Source organism: Varanus komodoensis, unplaced genomic scaffold (genome assembly GCF_004798865.1).
Source record: "Varanus komodoensis strain SLA01 unplaced genomic scaffold, ASM479886v1 scaffold33, whole genome shotgun sequence".
NCBI lineage: Eukaryota > Metazoa > Chordata > Lepidosauria > Squamata > Varanidae > Varanus > Varanus komodoensis.
This window is the reverse complement of record NW_025335817.1, coordinates 732,253-752,652: the sequence shown is the minus strand read 5'-3', so window position 1 is coordinate 752,652 and position 20,400 is coordinate 732,253. Positions and strand designations below refer to the sequence as shown.

At 43.8% G+C, this 20,400-nt stretch overlaps 1 protein-coding gene across 3 annotated transcripts in view; it reads left to right on the top strand.

Annotated features, from left to right (window-relative positions):
* Window positions 1-18,482, top strand: part of THSD4 (thrombospondin type 1 domain containing 4) — a 121,258-nt gene extending 102,776 nt beyond the window's left edge. For 2 of the 3 annotated variants that reach the window (XM_044438993.1, XM_044438994.1), the window contains exons 10-12: window positions 4,607-4,786; window positions 10,356-10,500; window positions 14,896-18,482. In XM_044438993.1, the coding sequence (XP_044294928.1) occupies window positions 4,607-4,786; window positions 10,356-10,500; window positions 14,896-15,038 (468 nt within the window). In that variant the 3' untranslated portion in view covers window positions 15,039-18,482. Of the gene's footprint in view, window positions 1-4,606; window positions 6,287-10,355; window positions 10,501-14,895 lie in introns of those variants that run through there. The other variant, XM_044438996.1, reaches the window with a different exon arrangement.
* Window positions 18,483-20,400: the final 1,918 nt, after the last annotated feature.

The following is a 20,400-nucleotide window of genomic DNA, read 5'->3' as shown; positions in this document are numbered from 1 at the left end:
ATTCCCAAGCCTCCAAGCCGGTAGCAGGAACACACGGAGTAGCTAGGAAGAGCTTGTTGAGTGGAAAAGTCCACAGATGTCTTACAAGAACCCTTCTCTGCAGATGTTTATACCCACAGTGCAAAGCCGGGACACGGTGTGTGCATTGTTGGGGGTGGGCTAAACCCATGCAGCTCCTCTCCCGGCTTGCTTGTTCAGTTTGCTGCAAGTTGAGCAGCCAAACAGGGCTTTATTTCTTTCCCAGCGCTTCATCCAGGCAGGTTGGAATAGATGTGCAGGAAGTGTCATGCTAGGTTAGACCCAGGACTCCCTAGCTCAGCACGATGCTTCCCACAATAGCCAGCGAGATGATCCAGGAAACAAGCAAATATGGCAAGAAGAGCCAAGGGGTGGCCAACCAAATGCCTCCCAGATATCTTTGAGGACAGTTCCCATCATCCCTGGCCATTGGCCATACTGGCAAGAGCTGATGGGAACCCTCCTCTGAAACCTGCCCACAGTAGCCTCTCTCTTTCATGATCATGTCTGAATGCCTGACCCAATGCTGCTCGAACCATTCAGAGTCAGTTGGCACAGTGTGCCAGACTACATAATTAAACACAGATGCCAATTAGTTTTCCGACTGGGAGATGCAGGCTCACATGGGCTATTCTTTTCAGTGGCCTGCTTTTTGAACAATGTGAAGTAGGGATTTCTTGCTGTTCATCTCCACCCTCAGTGATGGGGAATAATATTCAGTGAGGATAATCCTCTACAAATACAGGTTCCAATTAGTGATCGTGAGTAATAAGAACAGAAGCAGTATCCTGCTGGACCTTCGATCAAAGGCTTGTCTGGTCCTACAATCTGTTTTCACTTATGGCCCACCAGATGCCTCTGGGATTTTCACCAGCATGTCATGGAGACAATAGTTTCCAATGGGATGCTGGACATGGGAAACTCCATCAAGTTCAGTCATGGCTTACATCAGTAGATAAAACTGTTTTCCAGACTCCAAGGCCTGCCAAACTTCTGTAATTCATTAATGGTGAAAATGAGGCAGTCCCCCACTGAGCTTCACAGCGAACAGGTGCTGTGGGAAGGTCTTCCTGGCTTAAAAACTTAGTCCAGAATCTGGGATCAACCTTAGTTCTTTGTCTGAAGGTGCATGGAGCAGAAAAGACTTAAACCAGGCTTTACAGTCGATGGTTAAGTAATTTCAGATGGGCAGAATTCGGTGGGGTGATCTGAAATGAGCAGCAAGATTCATGTCCGGAGGAGAGACAGTATGATCATGGGTGTTGCATGGGTGTTGTCCTGATTTCTCTGAGACGTGAGTGTCTCTGCCCCTTTCAGGACTCGAAGCAGGCAAGACCTTGTTTGTGCAATGGAATTGGTAAGCCCCATGGCTATCAGGAGGGATTTGGTGGGATGGAGGAGAATCGGTAGAGGATTCTGTCCAGTGATATACGAGGAGGTCTTTAACATTTGCTTCAAGTTGTTTTTGACTGGTATTTATCCAGGTCATGCCTCCTATCACCAATCACAGATCGTAATGCAATCTGCAGCCAGATTTCAAGCTTGCAATTTGTGCAAAAATGGTAGTGGCAGCAATGGAACCGCATGTTCGAAATGTCCATTGTTGTTCAGTCGCAAAGTCACACCCAACTCTTCGCAACCACATAGACAACATTCCTCCAGGCCTCCCTGTCCTCCACCATCCCCCGGAGTCCACTTAAGCTCACATCAACTGCCTCAGTGACTCCATCCAGCCACCTCATTCTCTGCCGTCCCCTTCTCCTTTTGCCATCTATTGTTCCCAGCATTAGACTCTTCTCCAGTGAGTCCTTCCTTCTCATTAGGTGGCCAAAGTATTTGAGCTTCAACTTCAGTATCTGGCCTTCTAAAGAGCAGTCAGGGTTGATCTCCTCTAGGACTGACTGGTTTGATCGCCTTGCAGTCCAAGGGACTCTTCGAAGTCTTCTCCCACACCACAATTCTTCAATCCTTCGGCACTCAGCCTTCCTTATGGTCCAACTCTCACAGCCTTACATCGCAACTGGGAAAACCATAGCCTTGACTATACGCACCTTTGTTGGTGATGTCAATGGGAGAGGATGCACACTTTTCAAAAATGCACACAGCTGATGTGTACCTTTGGGGAAGACACATGGGTTTTCATGCAAAAAGAAAAAGAGCTTACAGTCTGATAGGGACATGAAGTGGAATTACAGATGTCTCTCTTCTACCATCAAAAGTGTGGAGAAAGATCTTATGCAACCAAGTGTCAAAGTCTGATTCTTTGTGTACCCGCTTCACCTTTAAGTAAAAGTAGATGTTTCTTGAAGTTATGAAATTCCAGCAAGACTCTTACAGACTGATACCATCATTCTGTGAGAGCCAAGAGTTAAGTCTCCTGTATATTTTGTTTTCTGCACGGAATCAATTAATCCTTCCGATCGAAGTCAAATGCTTGCAACCATTCTTGGGCAGAGAAAGATGTATCTGTCTCTCTGAATAAAGCTACAATAAATACAAAGAAGCTAAGTGTAAAAATCAAGGTCCAGCTGTCGAGAGAAGTGGAACAAATCTTTAACACAGAGTCGGTCCTGTTTACAGAGTTGCTGTTGCGTTTTGTTCTGGGGTGTAGAAGTCATTGCAACTGCCTTTCCATTCACACTTTGTCTGCCCAATTTCAAAGTTTAGTGCTAGGTATCAAAATGTTTCCATTTCCTGCTTCTAAATTTAAGCCTGATCTAGAATACACATTTTCAGCCAAACTGAACTGATTTGCATCTCTTGCACAAATGAGGGGGTTGTTCTCTCCTTTCTCAGACCCTTGCCTTGCAGTTCGTGGCTTTGAAAAGCTACTAAAAGATGTAAAGAATGAATATTTGATGAAAGAATGAATGTGATGTTGAAGTATCTGTTAAAATTGCATGGGCTGCCACTTGGAATATCCTCAAATTCTATTAATAACAATTGCTGAACAAATGAGATATTGCTGAAATGGATAGATTAACTGATGCTACTCACAAAAATTAGCGCATGATATAAATAGACAAATTGGAATTCCCATTCAGCCCTAGTTGGTATCTTAGCAATTTGTTTTAAACAAATTTTCAAATGAACATGTATTAAACTGTAGAGAGATATCTAGTGTAGGTATTTCATTGTCTAGCGAGAGAATGAAAATTGTCCCTGTTTTCTAGTGCTTTTTAGGCACTGAATTGAAGGAAGTTGAAAATATTAACCCATTCAAAGGAACCTGGCTTTGCTTTAACATGTGATGCTTGAGTGATTCAGTCTCCAGGAATTCTAATATGAACTGATCTTCACCTTCTAATTCACAACTGGTTATTTACCACCTGTTGCATTTTGAATGTCTCAATACAGTCTTCAGCTTGCACACTGAATCAAAATGCATTGAAAAAATAGGCCATTTTGAAGGAGGCTGTGTATTTTAGGGGAAAATACATTAAGATTGTAAATATATTTAAATTTATCTATTTAATGTATTTGTTTATATAATATTTTAAATATATTTTTCATGTAGACTTTAAAAATAATGGGCAGGGGATTACACGATTCATCGTGCGTTCCTTGTAAGAGGAAAATGGATAGAGTATAAACTACATAAATAAATAAGGAAATAAATGCAATTAATTCAGACCCAGGAGAGAACTGGACCATGCCGAAGTGACATGAGCTAGAAATAGACATTTTCCTATCCCTACTCTCAGTGGCATTTTTGGAGTCACAATGTGGTCCTTGATTGGCTAGGATCATTTCAGGAAGGATAAAGATGCCCCCAGTCAGAAGCAAAGGGGAACCTAACCAGTGAAAGGAAGGGTTTTTGAAAGTTAATTAGGATGATTGCAGTGCCAATTTTCAGTGAAATATTTTAGCATCTGGAAAGATCGATCAGAATAGAAATGATAAACTTTGGGACTGCTCTGAATGAAAAGCAGACTTTTTCCCGTGGGACAGTTTTTGGAACCAGATAATTGATTAAACATCAGGCCCTTTTGATCCACAAATAATTTCACTTGGATGGACAGGAATGGCTTTGGAATTTACTAACAGTTACAAAAATATTGGTCGTGAAGAAATGGCGAGAGTCCCTCCACTGTCTCTCCACCGTGTGGGCTGGTGGATCCATAGTGGGGGAAGATATGAAGGTCAGCTGAAATATTGGAATTACATGGCTATGTCCATTAATAAGAACATGTGAGGATTTTATTCTTGCCTGCAAAACACATGAGCATAATTTGTCCGAAGCACCGAATGCAAGCGTCTCTTGCATCTTGCAATTTCTGTGCACTTAATAGATGGAATCCCAAGTCCTGGAAGAATTCTGAGTGATTGGATTGACCCAAATTTGGGGAGATCTGCAGAAATGTCCCTTTCAAATCCGGCTTGATTTGAACAAGTTCCGTGTTTTGTGCAGCACCAGCAGATGGGAATGGGAACTGGGCATGGGAATGAGGAGATTCTGGGAATGCTTTGCCCCTCTCTGCCCATTCATTAGGATGACAAATAGCAAACGGAGTTAAAGGGGGAAGTGCTTAGAAAATGTTTTCCAGCCTGGCTACCTACCGTTTCTGCTTTCTGTTGTCCGATACAGTGTTCAATTGAATGTGGCAGTGGAACCCAGCAGAGAGAAGTGCTTTGTATTAGAAAGACTGAAAACAGCTTTGATATACTGAATCCCTACGAGTGTTCATTTTTGGAAAGACCCCCCAGCCAGCAAGCTTGCTACCTCAGGCCTTGTGGTGCGAAGTGGTTTAGTACTGAATGGAGCACAGTAAGTATCTCACCATCTCGGTTTTGTTTTTCGCTGTCTTTGCTGTCAAACGCTCACGCCAGACGCGCTCCATATCTTTGAGCTAAATGCAGAAATACTTGGGGGGAATACTTGGCTCTGCAAATACCGCAAGCAAGAAAGACCTTGGGATTGTTGTGGATCGCAAGCTGAATAGGAGTCAACCATGCGCAGCAAAAAGGGCAAATGCTATTTTGGGCTGCAGAGATAGAAGTATCACCTGAGGATCCCCTGACTTCCTAGTTCACCTTTGCTCAGCCCTGGTGATGCCTCACCTGGAGTCCCATGTCCAGGTCGGGCACCACAGTTGAAGGAAGATGCAGACAAGCTGGGACAGTTCAGAGGGGATCTCCAAGGATGATCCAGGGACTGGAAACAAAGAAGCATGAGGAGAGAATGAAAGAACTTTGAAAGATTGACAGAGGAGATAGGATTGCTTCCCTCCCCTGGTCTAAATACACTTAGGATATCAACCTTAATTCTTAATATCCTGTGAATTTTCTCTGATACATGATCACATTTCTCTGCATCTGATAATACCAACAAATGCCCCTAGATGACAGCAGATGTTTCTCACTGCTACCTGACTATTTGATTTAGTGATGCCCAAATCCAATTCGAGTTTCTAAATTGCTCTAAGCTTTGATCCTTTGAAGAATTAAACATATTTGCCTGGAAATTTCATTTGACCCTGGTTGAGGGAAAACCGTTTTACCGGTCTGTTCCAGCAACATTTACCATCATCAATATGTGGCTCCGTTAAAGGAAGGGAGGAAGCCTATACGGGACCTTCAGAATTTAATTTCTAAATCAACATGTCTCAGAAGTTTTATGAGAAGGCCAGCTCTGTGAAGCCCACAAGAAGGAGCAATGAAAATGGGAGTTGGGCCTTAAGGCACATCTGGGAAAAATAACCTCTAGAAAGTACAGGAAAGAAAAGGGAAAATACTGAAACTGAGTTTTGATTTACTTCACACTGTCACTTAAGCTGCTCCAAAAGTTACCCTGAAAAATGCCTGGTTTGACAAGTGGTAAACCAAGAACAGGGATCTAATTTCCCCCCTTCGAAACTGTAGAAAAGTTGCCTCTTTGCTGCCATTATACATTATTGTAATTGCCTAGAGTTGAGGCTTCAGCTGTTAATTGTTTAAATGGCAGAATGTTCCTTTTTGCCTCTTACGGATAGGAAATAAGGCAATTATGCTTTTCAGAGTTGCATTTTAAGGGATTCAGCAACAAATTATGAATCACGTAATACCTTTCTTTTCCTTGTTTTATTTGCTAAGAATGCTTTCAATTATTATTATTATTAGAGTATCAGAATAATAAATAATATATATAATTATATAATTTTGTAGAATGTATCAACAATTGTGTATTTTATAATTTTATATAATATATAATCATATTACATCACTGGTTATAATTAATATTTATATGATAATACTTATTTTTATCTTTACATCTCACCATTTCTCCTACAAGACACTTTACATGGGCCTCTTCCTCCTCTCCATTTTATCCTCATCACAACAGCCCTGTGAGGTAGGTTAGGCTGAGCGTTAGCGGCTGGCCCAGCATCACCCGCTGAGCCTCGAAGCCATGTGCAGACTAGAACCCGGATCTCCAGAGTCCTAGTCTAACACTGTAACCACTACACCACACTGCCTGTCCACTGAGCTATAACATTATTATAGACTGCCAGAAGGTGGACTGCACCTTCTAGCCCACCAAGGAAGGACTCGATAGGAGCCAATTTATAATGTTGCTGGTTTTGGCCAGACTGCTCCAACTGATAAAAGTCCCAGATGTCCCAAAGTCCCAAATCTTGACTTCCTGCTTAATTCCTTGCCAAACTATCTGCCTGCCTTTAAGCCAGCAGACCTGACACTCCACTTTTTTCCATGTGTAACAAAAAAAAAATTTAAAAACCCCCGGCAGGACTTGCCTTAAAGAATTTGTGCAGTGACATTCAATACTCCAGTAATGTAAGTCAGGAATTGTCCCTTAAGTCTGCTTCCCAGAAAGAAATGATAGCATCTTTAGCAAGAAATCCAGCTAGGAACGTACAAGAACTTCATTTCAGTCTGCAAATCATGCGAACTTGCCCCATTTGAATGTGAACTGGAAACATTAAAAAAAGTTGCATGTTCCCAAACTTGCAATTAGTGTTGGGAACAATTGGTTTTGTTAATGTGAACTTTAAAAGGCACGTTTTCTCCCCCTGCCCATAAAATATGCATTTTCATGTTTTATTCAGTGGGGAGAGCACAGAGTTCGGGGAAAAAGAAACATACATGGATATGCACACTCTCCCTGCTTGAATTAAACAAAAACATTACAAAGAAAAGTGGGAGCAATTCAAGTTTGGAGTATCTTAGCAAGCTGAAACATTCCTGATTTTCTCAGTCCTAAACCCATGCCATTAAGGACTGACATCCTTAATAGCATGTTAAGGTTCTACTTCTATTAAGGTTAAGGTTCTACTTCTATTAAGTAGCTCTATGGAACTTCAATTTTACAAAAATAAGTTTCCAGACACCTACTAACCCTCCCAGAATTTGAGAAGTCTTAGCTGGGGAATGTTGGTTTTTCATTGTGGTAATTCTTAAGATTTTAGGAGGCCCAACAGAAAATTATTTCACAACATGTATGTACTGTTCTGCGTCTAAATAAATTCTGAAGCAGTGAAAGAATGACAAAACGCCATATTAAAACAGGAATTTGGGGAAAATATAAACAATCAAAAACAATGGTGGCTTATTTCAGAAAGACAACGAGGAAGTCTTCCTGAAATAAAGATGTCTCCAGGAAGCACTGAAAGCAATAAAATATTGGCACCTGTTTGGGCTCTAGAAACAGGGAGCTCCACAAAAAGAGAAGGACCAAGAGAAGGTTCTGGATTGGTAGGATGCCAGTGAGGCTACGGATGAACGTGGGACCTTTCCCTCTGGGGACCTCACTGGTCTGGCAGGTTGATAAAGAAGAGGACATCTGGGCCCTTAAAAAGAAGACACCAAAACATGTCCGTTCCATGAACCTTGGGGTTTTTCCCCACATCCAGCCCTATGGCATGGGAAATGTCCTGGAATATTTGGACTGTGTCTCCTAGTAGGAGGATGGTGATTGCTTTTTGCAGATGCTCTCAACAGGGGAGAAGGGCAGCCATCCCCGTGGCCCATTCCTCAGAGGCTACCATAACACAGGCTGACATGTTGGCCCATTCACTGTGAGGGCCACCCTTGTAGGACCACCATGTGGTCAGTGGAGGAAGCACACCTCTTGCTCTCAAGCAGATTCTGTCCCTCTGATGCTGCCAGGTAGCCAAATCCGATGTGCTCCCTGGTCTGGGGAGCAAATCGGATTGCGGGGAGGGGTGCTTATGCCGTGACCAGTTCGAATCAGGCGACAACGGGGAAAGGAACACCAGCAGGGAGCAAAGAGTACTGCTGGAAGGGCAGCGCCCTCTTCTGCCACTGGCCAGCGGACTTTCTAAGACACGATGAGAAGTGTCAGCAAGCATTTTTGTAGCAAGCCTTATAAATGTCTTAATAAATAAATAAATAAATAAGCAAGCAAGCTTGAAACAGGTCAGCGTTCATCCCAGCCCACCTAGAAGAAACTGTGGAGTAAGATATGCTCTAAGCTGGCGTTCAGATTTACCTGCAAAGGGCGGAGTTTTCCATTATTTTGCTCTCATATCACGTAAAAGTCAAGATGGGTCAGCTGTTTGTCACTTGCCTTTGAAAAGACGTGACTGTGTGCCTATACTGTATATTCTTTTCTCTCTCTCTCTCTCTCTCTCTCTCTCCTATATATTCTATGTAATTAAATTTATTTCTTCTACTGAAAACTAAACAAACTGCTTAAATAATGTCTAGCTGTCACTGAAGGGATGCACTGAACTGCTTCTCTTTGGGTGTTTTGACAGAGCTGTCACGTGCTGAACCTTCGGGCTCCGTTGTTGATTTGATTTTTGCAATCTCTCCCTTTTTCCTTCCCCAGAAAACAAAGAGCCCTTGAAAATAATATATAATGCTAAATCCCTTCTGAGACTCTTCACACACACACACACACTCACTGCTAAGAATAGAAATTGTTTTGGCTTCCACTCTGCTCACTTGGTGTGATTACTTTGCTTCCCAGATAGTTTCTCAAGAAATTGTAAGAGGAGGCTAATGACTTTAGCCAATCTTGCTTTAAGACAGAGGAAGAAATTATGAGAAAGCAGCCCCAGGCGGAACAAGTTGTCAGGGGCATGTGCAAGCCTGGGTGCAGGGCAGAATGACAGTATCAACGTCCATGTTGCCAGTGCGAGTCTTAATCTTGTGCTAAGACATTGGCTTAGGCTGAGGTTCTTCTATGCTACATTTGGAACGGTGTGCCGGGAGCTAGTTCCTCCATTTCAACAAAGGATATTGTAATGGGATAAGGAGTCTCAAAAGTCAGTCCTGTGAGGAATAGCTGCAAGACCTGTGTTGGCTGAGCCTGGAGTAGAGAAGCTTAAGGGGAGAAGTTATGGTGACCTTCAAACATCTGAAAGGCTGCCATGCAGAAGAAGGAACAGATGTGTTCTCTGTTTCTCCAGAGAGCAGGTTTAGAACCAGTGGGTGGACCCTGGAAGGAATCCATCTCCAGCATTGAGTAGGGATGAGAGATTCTCCATTTTCCACCATGCATTTTTCCAAGCATGTAGCCGAAATGTGCACTTTTCCTCCATTGGCCAAAGCAGAAGGTGCAGGTTTGCAGGGGAAATGCACATTTTCAGACGTGCACCATCCTGTCCCCAGTCTCCCTAAGCAGCAGCAAAACTGTCTGTGGCCATAATTCCAGTAATTGGCTCTTGCCTTGCATGGAACCAGTAAAGATCCCCAAAGCCAGCTTGTGACCAAGCCCCAGGTAGAGTCCTAGAGAGACCAAAGACACTGCAGCTGCAATCCATTCTGGAGTTCTGAGGTATTGCCTCGTTTCATTTAACTGGCATTAAGTGGACGTCACTTCTGGAATCCTAATTTTGCAGGCCATCTGGAAACTCAACCCATACTAGACCTGATCTTGCCTATAGGATCTGACGCTCAGTTGTTCATGTAAGTCAACCCTTGACCTGAAACGAGAGAGATGGATTTGTCAGTCTATTCCTGGTGACTGCCTGAAATGTCCTCAGAAGCAGGATCAGTATCCCTCTAAAGCGAGGAAGGTGTTCCTACAGCTCAGAGAATGGAACTAACAGCCTATCTGCAGCTCCATGTAATTCTAAGAAATGCTTTCGGATAGAGCTGGCTCATTAGTCCTGGTTTTTTATCCCCTCATCTTGATCCTTGGAAGATCTGCTCTAACCTCAAGCTACAAACAAGGTGCAGCTTTTCCTCCTCTGTCAAAACGATGCGCAAGAGATGACCTGGGTAGAGATGCTAAACAGGAATTCCAGATTATGATATGAAGAGGCAATGAGTGTATTAGAAGAAGACGGGTGTCTGAATGATGTGCACAGGCTTGTTCTGCTAGAGGGGTCCTCTTTTGTGCAGAGTGAATTGCATGTTTTTCCTTGCAGTGCTCCAAATCCTGCGAAACTGGCTTCCGGATCCGAGAGGTGCGGTGCCTTTCTGATGACATGACTCCCAGTAGCAAATGTGATCCGCAACTTAAGCCGGACGAGAAGGAGCAGTGTAACACTCAGGACTGCGTACCTGAAATAGGTAAGCCATTCTTGAGCTTCCTCCAGCCATGGAACTCCATCTAGTGGAAGAAAAACACATTGATCTTGAAGCGATCCCAAGTCAGCTTCATGCTTTTGGTGTTAGTGTATGTGTTGGATTGCTGGGGAGGGTTAAACCAAACCAAAATAATCAGACCACTTTTAAAAAGTATGTTAGGCTTTTCACATGGGAGTTAGAATATTTTTAATTGAGCTTACAAAGACGAAGACGTTTGCTTTGGAGTGCCCAGGAATCTGAGGAATCTTCAGCGTCTGAAAAGATGGCAGTGTTTGCATATGGTTTGGTGTGTGTTTCATGAGAACACTCTGCCTTCTTCAATATTTGCATGGGTGGAGTCTGCTTTGAAACAAAGCCCAAAGCCCTGGACACAGCGGTATGCAAAGTTTTAGGTTGATTCCATGAGCAACTATGCACTGTGGATTAAGAGGAATAGTTTTAACATGATTTGTTCATCCATCCAACTGCCAGTATCATAAAACCTTTTATGCTGTGGGAAGTCATTAGATTTCATCCCAAAAACTAGTTGGGTCGGTTCTGGTTTTTTTAATATTCATACCCTTCCCAATACAGCTAGAAATGGACTCAGACTCTGAGATCTGCTGTTTTGAATGAAAGAGCTCAACTCCACATCAAGCTTAATTTAAAACAATAAGCTTTAGTAAAAGTAGAAAAAGCCAAATCTAAAAAATACAGAGAGAAAAAGAAGCTTGTGTCTGGATTGGGTTTTTTTTCAAGCCATGGGTTACAGTGTCTCTTGACAGAAGCTTTGCCCTGGTTTGGGAGTCAAAGCAGCCCATGATGCATCTTCTGGGTACCAGGATCAAAGATGGAGCCTGGAAGTTTGGGCACACTTGTTCTGCTGTTGTGCATTTTTAGCTCCTGTCTGCACCCATCCAGTGTTCTGCATCTGTGTGTAAACAATCACACATGGAATCTGTGGAGCTTTTCTCCATAGACCAAAGCAGGGCTAACTCAATTTGCAGGGAAGATTGAGCTGAGAAGTTGTTCAAATCTAGGGCAAGCATTTCTCCAGCAGCCGCAAACATCTTCGGTAGATGTGTGCTCACATTCGAACAGGCCATGCTCAGACTTGTAAGCAAAACTGAAATTCGCAGGCAGCTCCACCTGCAACTATTTGGTGCACCTTGTCTGAATAAGTTGTAACACACACCTAATGCACAACCACATTTGGCCTGCCATGTACAGATCCAGTCAATGCACCTCAGAAATAATACTGTTGCACTAGAGACAGCACAGAAAAGGACAAGCGGAAGAAGCAAGGGCTGGAGCACCTTTCCTTTCAGGAATGATTACAATGAAGGTTGTAGGAGAACTTTGTTCTGATCTGCAAAACTTGCAAACACGTCCCACTCACAACCTCAAATGCAGATGTCAGCAGGAGTGTAACCCATGGCAATGTTTGCAATTTCCTGATCTTACATTTCAAAGGGCATTTCTTGCATTGGGCAATGTGGACTTTTCCTTCTTGCTGAAAAACAAGAACAGACAAATGCATGCACAGGTGAAATGTGGTGAGCACTGAAGTGGGAAATGAAGAACCTCCGTGAGCTCAACCATAATTCGTTTTCTTATTCCCAGTTGCAATATCTGGGGCTTTGTGGCTGAACAAGTGGGGGACATGACAACGATGTGTACAGATGTTTGTGGTGTGGCTAGGTGAATAGGGAGAAGGTCTTTCTCTCATACTATCAGAGCCTGCGGTAACTGTGGAACTTGAGTAGTGGGAGGTTGAAGATAGGAAATTGGAACAATTGTATAAGGTCAATGGATGACTTTCACCTTCAGAGTCTATAGTATGTCCATGCGCACTAGTTGTTGGGGGAAATGAGTGAGAAGAAGCAATTACACTCATATCCCTTTGAGGTATCTTGTTAACCCTTGTAGCAGAACAAGGATGGAGGCCACTGGTGTGGCCCAGACCACAAGTCTTCCTAGGTTCTCATGCATTTCAGAAAGATGACAGCAAATGCCAAGAAGGAATTTGAATCTCACAAACCCGCTCCCACTTGGCCTAGTGCAAACCCATAAATATGAAGCCATTTAAGCGAAGGTCCCCAGTTGCTCGCCTTGACTGAAGCACAAACGTTTGCATGTTCATAACCAGAGCTCAGATCTGGAAGTTAAACATGAGATGGCTCATTTGCAAATCTGTGGAACATACATGAATAATAAATGTTCCTGTTATTGAAAGTTCTCTTCCACTTTAAACAGCTGGGTTTTGCTGAGCAATTAACACTTGGCTACAGTGCCTGCCAGTCAGATGCAGCTGCCTGCTACCTTGTTTTTGGGGACTCATGAAAATGAAATTGATTTGTTCTTGACTTTAAACAAAAGTGATTGGGTGCATGCATTATTTAAGCTGTGTGGTTTGGGCAGATGTATTATTTAAGTGAAGCTAGGTGTAAAAAATAAATCCAAAAGCCAGGCGTCACCGTGCATGTTAAACACTCATTTGGACTGTAGGCATCCCCCCTCTCCCCCTGAAAAGTTCACATCACAGAATGTGATTATAATAGCGAGTGTTGTAAAATACCACAAATCCCATGGATTGGTTTGAGCCGAAGCTTTAAAGCAGAAACCCGCACGCAATTGAATGCGGAGCATAATCCAGAATTTGGATGAAGAGCAGAGCTGGTTAGTTGCTCTTAATGACTGGACCCCTCTTTGCACTGGCAACTTTTGGCTAGGCGATTAAACAGCGATATGTAGCACTCCACCGAGAAACCCAATTTTGGGCCATCTCTCGCTCCCTTCGAAATTGCCCAGATGTTGCTTTGGAAATTCTGATTAGGGAAACACGAGAAACATGCAAACATGCAAAATTGCCCTGTTTCAGACTCCAAACATGATTATGGGTAAGCGTACGTGTCCTCAGAAAATATTCACAGCCTGGGAAGCATGTACTTGCATCTGTTTCGTTCCTGACTCCCAGTCTGATATGCCGAAATGTCCAAATTTTCTTAATCCCAGATTTCTTTAACCCCACTTTAGTCTATCTAGGGAGGAAATTTGCAGGATTTGGCCCTATTCGGTCACTGCTCCATGTGTGAAGCTTCTCGATCATGCAAAACAAGCAGTGATCAGACATGGGAATGGAATCAGACAATGAGTGAGGCAACATCTGGATAATCTTAGCCATGCTGAGCGTCACTTGTTTTCTCAGCCTTAGTCCTAACCGGCTTTGAAATCGAACCTGATTTGCACCATCGGTGCAATTTTGTTCCCTGTATTTTGTTGCCCATTAACTTCCATGGAGGCAAGCACATTTCCGGGCACCATTAAGTTGGGGCCTAAATCTTCTGCTCTCCAACTATGCTACTGTCTGCATAAGCCCAGCTTCCTAGATACATTGCTTCCTCCAAGCTACTTTGCCTCATTCATACTTACGCCTGATATGTGCGTACCCATATAAATAGGACACAGCAAAAATTTGCAGTGTAGAGCTCTTCTGTCCAGCCTTCCAGTTGGCCAGGCATAACTTCCTCCATGAGGTTTCTTTCCGGGCTCTGTCCCACCTGCGTTTCCATTTTTGCTTTCAGCCACAGTCAGACTCCCACAACTGCTGGGGACTCTCTCTCTTCACTGAACCATTTGGGGATTTTCTTCCTTAGAGATTTTGTGTCTAAGTCTTCTTTTCTGGCATTTCTCGAAGCCCTTGAGCATTGAACATTGCATAAAATCAGAAGTCCAGAGTAAACAACTTGCAGTGGTGGAGAATGGAAACAAAGAGAGCCAGGATTAGAGCAACGACATTTCCATGTAGAATGAAGGATTAACAAAACACTTTAATTCCATCCTGTGCCACTTTTGCATCTATTTATGCATAAGTCCTTTCTATTTTTCACATTAATTTGCAATGCATTGGCGCATGTGGGTTTGAATATAGATCTTCGAAACACACACACTGGCTTTTATGTGCATTGTGATACCTATTTGGACTGTGGAACTTTGCCAGAACATTTTGGAACTGAGAGAACTTGTTAATATGTTCAGGCCAAGCTACCAATCCAGGAGAGATGGGTCAGGCCAACACATATCAAAATTTGCAAAAATCAAATCTCTTGAGCATTTGATAGAAAATGGGGGACATACAAGATTTCTCCAGGCCCAAAGCCCAATGAAATAGCATGGTTTAGAATACCTGTGATGTGGGGCTCATAGGAGGAGGCCATGTGGATCACTTAAGGGATAAACACTCAGTAAGTTGGGTGCCACCCCCTAAAAGACCCTGCCTCGTGTAAGAGCCTCATCTTCCCATCTCCAGCTTCGAAGGTGAAGAGGAGCAGGTAGCGCCTCTAATGATGAAAAATAACATACTCTCGCCTGCGTTTTCCCCCTTTCCTTTTCTTGCAGATGAAAACTGCAAGGACAAATATTACAACTGCAACGTTGTGGTTCAGGCCCGGCTCTGTGTCTACACCTATTATAAGAGAGCTTGCTGTGTGTCTTGCATGAAAGCGGCTAACAGGATGTCAAGCTTCCTGGGACGCAGATAACAGCAGCTCGATGGCTGGATTCAGACCTCTCCTCCGTCACCTTTGGCTGCTTGGACTCTGACAGATTTCGCCATCTGAAAGAGAGGCTTTCCGTATCGGTGAGCACCTCGGGGCGTGACGGATGCACACCTGCGTGTTTCTCATTCACACACTGAATAGGAACTTGGCAGCTTTTGGACACACACGCTGTAAAACCCGGGCTTTGGGAGCAGAATCTGGCAAAACCCACTCAAATCCCGTGCAAACGCGAGGAACTGCCAATGACCCATCAAAATGTAAAGGTCTCATTTGGGGCTAACAAAGTACCCTTGAAGGGCGAGCTTCCTTCCTCCCATCTTTCTACAGCACCCACCACAGCAGGCTGAAAGCACTGCTTGGACTTTGGGTTCCTCCCTGGGAGCCACTAAGATGGGATAGACAATCTCCACCTTCGAAGACCGGGCTCCTCTTGGTGGCTCTGTTGCTCCCCCCACACAGGATCTGGCCTGTGGCTGTTCCCACTGCTTTTGGCATCTGCCTTTCCACCGAGGGGGCCCTTTGCTTCTCTCCTGCACACCTGTTTCTCTTACCTTGAGCAATAATCCATCTAGTTGCTAGGACAGTGTGCATGGAAGGATGCAGATTAAATCTTTGGGGCTGGGGGATGGCAGAGCTTAGGTGGGCTAGAAGGTCCCATGTTTGGAGCCCTCAACCCATCTGTATCCTGGAAGTATGAGCTACGCGAGCCAAGGGGGGACTGAAACAAGTTTGCGTCTGCTCCTTCACTAAAATGCAAAGGGCAGCTAGATGGGCCCTCAGTGGCATTCCTCTTCTGTGCCTGTATCGCCCTCCACGGCTCTGCAGCTTGCAGTGAGCCCTAAAAGCTCTCTGGGGGCCACAGGTTTGCTCTCGTAGTTTGTGAGTTTAAAGGCTATAAGGTCATGCAGACAGGTGGGGAGTCTTACCTGCCTGAGCACTGCATGCATTTCTTCCAACCCCTCCCAGACCAGTCCTAAGGAAGACGTTTGTGAAATCTGAAAGCCAGCTCCATTTTCCTTTTTCTCTTGTCTTTTCTGGATATCTTGATTTTTCCTCAATGCCGAGAAAGGTTCTCCTGCACCGGCTGAGATCTGCTTTCCCATGTGCCCACTCCCCTCCTCCCATTTCTTTGCATCAGAGAACCCCTAGCAGTGATGTGCTGAACGCAGTGGTCGCGATGGACAACATTACGAGCTGAGTGCCCGATGGCAGCGGTTTAGACTGGCCCCCACAACAAGCCTGTCATTTGATCCTGGGTCCGATGGCTTCCCCATCCCCTGCAGGCTGAGGCTGCACCAATGACTGGGGGATGCTGGGAGTTGTGGGACCTTCTGTCCAAACACACATAGGATTTTGTCCTTCACCCAGTATTGCCCTCGGGTTGGCAGCACTCTAGAGCCCTACATTTCCTGCTCCTGGACCTTTCAGGTGGAGATGACCAGGACTGGACAGCAGTCAGAGGACCGTGACATGGTGAGGTAGTTCGAGTCCCCTGATTTAGTGATCCAGTGAGGGATGAAGGATGTCTGATAAGGGATTAGCTGGGGTTTCAGCTCTTCGTGGAAGCCTGGACCCCTGCCCCAAAGTCCAGCCCTAGAGGCACCATAATCATGATTTGGTACAAAACTCTAATGAGCTTGATATGTAGCCCACCCCTCCCCTTTTAAAGGCAACGTTCTGGACTTCAAAGAGAGTCTGTGCATGGCAAGGAGGGAGCGAGCTTCCGGCACGGTGTGCTCAAAATTGTACTGCAGAACCCCAGTGAATATGAAAGCTTAATCCACCCATCTCTAGCGAGTTCCCAGCTTTCTTGTTCCTCCTGCCCTGGGCACATTAAAAGACAACATTATCAGGGCTTTCCAGCAGAGAAATGTTTTCTAATAGGGAGTGCCTGCCCCAGACACCCAAGTCCCAAACACTGTTATTTTTTTCATTTATCTCAGTTGATCTGTAGAGAACAACCAAACAATTTAAAGGTCCCCCCCGCCTTTCTGATTGACTGTTCTTCCTTCTTCAGGTCTAAGTAGTCCCACTTTAATGGCCTAGATCTTTCATCCTTAACACTAGTGCATGAAATACCCACTGTCGTTTTCCATCTGTGCTGAGAGCGCTTTGCCATTCGGTAAAGTTCACTCCCTGCTATTAGAGAAGTTGGAAAATAGCAGGTTAGATTCATGCTGTCCCTGTGCATACATGGCCAAGTTGTTCTAAATGAGCAATTGCTTCTGACTTTTGCTAACGTGTGAATGAACCAGTCTGTGGTGCACCATGTCCGTTTCACATGCATTCATTCCTTAGTCTGTTCCGTCCAATGCAGATGCAGCATACATTTAAAAAATGCACCAAAACTGGATCGATTTTTCTAGACCTCTTCCCACGCTACATCCACTGTATATGCAGCTTCCCCAAGTAGGTGTATTTTGTATGCAACCATTGCATGCATATTTCTGCATGCAATCATGGAGTCGAAAACAATGCTGCAAAATTTGGAGAAGTGTTCAATCTAAAGGTTAAGTATGTTCTGATCCAGGTATTATTTGAAGAAGTGGGAATCAAAGTAATTTGACTTACAAATGTGGACCAAGTGACATTCTCCCCATCTGTACTTTTGACAGAGATACCCAAAGCAGAAAATTGGTTGATGGTAGTGGGATCACTGGGCAAGCTATTTCCTGATCCACCAATAAGACCCTCAGGGGGTAATAATGCTCAGCTCAGACAGAAGGCTAGTATAATGCCTGATTTATCCAGCTCTGATTTTGTCTGAAGAAAAGAATTCCACTGCCTCCGCTCTGCCTCTCATGCACTTAGTTCTAAAATTTAATGAGCACATTAAAACAAAACCTTACAAAATGCAATAGGACCGACTGCCAGAATCCTGAAATTAACCTAATCAATCCAAAACAAGGAAGGATATACTTTGTTATAACTTATTTTTTATATTTGTAAATACAAGATGTTTATAGGAAAATACGTATTCGAAGCTATGTCTATATGGAATAAGCCACTGCATCAAAATAGTTCTATTATTTAGAATATGAGATTTTGTTGTGAGTTCGGGGTTTTTGTTTTTTTTTTTAACAAAAAGGGACTAAATGCATATTTATTTATATATCCCATCTGCATTTCTTTCCAGTTATTTTGGCAGTACTAACCAGCCTTTGGCCTGGAATTTTATACCACGTTGACATATATAAATATCATACTGTAAATCCATAGTTAATGGTTTCTTTATTTCATGGTAAATAACCTACTCCTACACATGTTTTTTTTAACAGTGCAAAACAAAAACAGAAGAGGGAGATGGTATACGTGAATAGCAATTATAGGCTAGTTCTGGGATCTATATGCCCCATAATGCACCTCAACTAGATCTATGCAGCATTCTCTTCATACGTGTATACATATTCTCTGAAGGGGGGAAAGTCTGATATTTTTGCCTATGACTAATTTATTTTTATGATTGTGAAAATAAAGAAATTAAACAGATATCCCCTTCTGTGAGTCACCTGTTTTGCAGGCAGGATTGGGAGCCGTGTCTACAAGTCGAACCTTTGTCCCTTGCCCAACCGCTAACAAAAATGGGGGGGGGTCCATGGTTTGGGGGAGGGCTGGGATGAATCCTTTTGGAATCTGATCTGTGGGAATCCTCCCATGCTTGGCTCAGTCCTGCAAAGTGGGCCAAGCCAAGAGGAAGTCCACGAATTCTCGTGGATCCCTGGTTGAGCCAGGGTGGTGCAGTGGTGACTCAGGCAATCTGGGTTCGAGTCCCCACTCAGCCATGGAGACCACTGGGTGACTTTGGGCAGGTCACAGCCTCTCAGCCCAGCCTACCTCACAGGGTTGCTGTTGTGGGAATAATGTTGAGAACAGGAGGAGGAGAATCAGGAAAGCAGCTTGGAGTGCATCAAAAAAGAAAAAGGTGGAGCATAAATCAAAGAAAGAGAGAGAGAGAAAGACAGAAAGACGAAAGAGAGAGAGAGGAAGGAAGGAAGGACATGAAAGAAGAAAGAAAGAAAGAAAGAAAGAAAGAAAGAAAGAAAGAAAGAAAGAAACGCTTCTCATAAATGCCAGTGGGAGAACTTCGAAGCTTGTTTTCTGCCACATCCTCAGCCCTGGATCCTTCCGGCCACCCTTTCTTTTTCCAATGAGGTAAGTGTATATTGCTGAACAGGAGAATTTTGATTTTTAAAAATCCAAATGTGCACCACTCCCACTGACTAAAGCGTGAAACAGGCTCATTTATGAGAGATTTTAATGGGCACATTATTCCAGAAAGATGCATTTTTAATACAACTGGAAGTTCAAGAAGGTGTGAGCCGTTTTTGAGAAATGCACTTCCATTTCCGTTTGCAGTCAGGCTTGTGAATGAGGCAAGTTCTGATAATTTGCCAACAGAAATTGAATTCTTCAAACATCACTACTCTTGAGCCTTACCACTACAAAAAGGCAGAAAAACCACATATTTCCTCATTTCCCGCACTGATGTTCTTTGCAAGAGCATCTCAGGTATATACAAGTACCGTGTGGTCACATCCTTAAAACAATAGCCAGCTAGAAATCCAGAATTGATTTGGCGTTGGTTTTCTGATGCAAGAGTAAGCTGCAAATACAACGCACACTCCCACCCCCCTGCAAGAACTGCCATATATTTCTGAAACAATTTATTATTAAACAACTAGTTAGACTGTTAATGACCCTGAGACAAGGAGCATTAGTGGGGGGGGGGGGGGGCTGAGAGGCTGCAGGGCCAAGTGAGAGAGATCCTTTTTAATTCAGTTTGCAATTTGCATGTTTAACAAGGTGTGACCTTAACTGTGCTGCTGGCATTAAACTACAGGGACTGCCGAAATGTGCAGAGGGCCCAGCCTGCTTAGCAAGGACTGAACGGAGTTGCAACCCTCACTAATCATGACAGTGCATGAAAGGATCTGTGAGATGCAAAAACCACCGGCTCTTTGCTTCACAAATGAACGGGTATTTTGGACACTCTCGAGATTCTTCCTAGCCCCGGCTGGAGATGCCACAACTGGGAGTCTTCTGCATGCAGAGGGAGCGCGCTGCCTCAGAATCATGGGACTTGCCCTGATCTATCTAGTCCCCTAGTCAAGATTGCTTACCGTTAGCGATTCACCTATCAGCATGCTTGTACGATAGGAAATGATTGATTCCATGTTTTCGAATGGTGTATTATCTTAATTGAATTTAAATGTTACTCTGGTGTATTGACTGCACATTGCAAAACCTTGTTTTGTGTTGCTTGGATGGAGCTTTTATTGACAGAGTGTTCTGAACATTAGTACTGTTTGCTATTTTTGCAAATATGGCCCTCTGGGTTTGATAT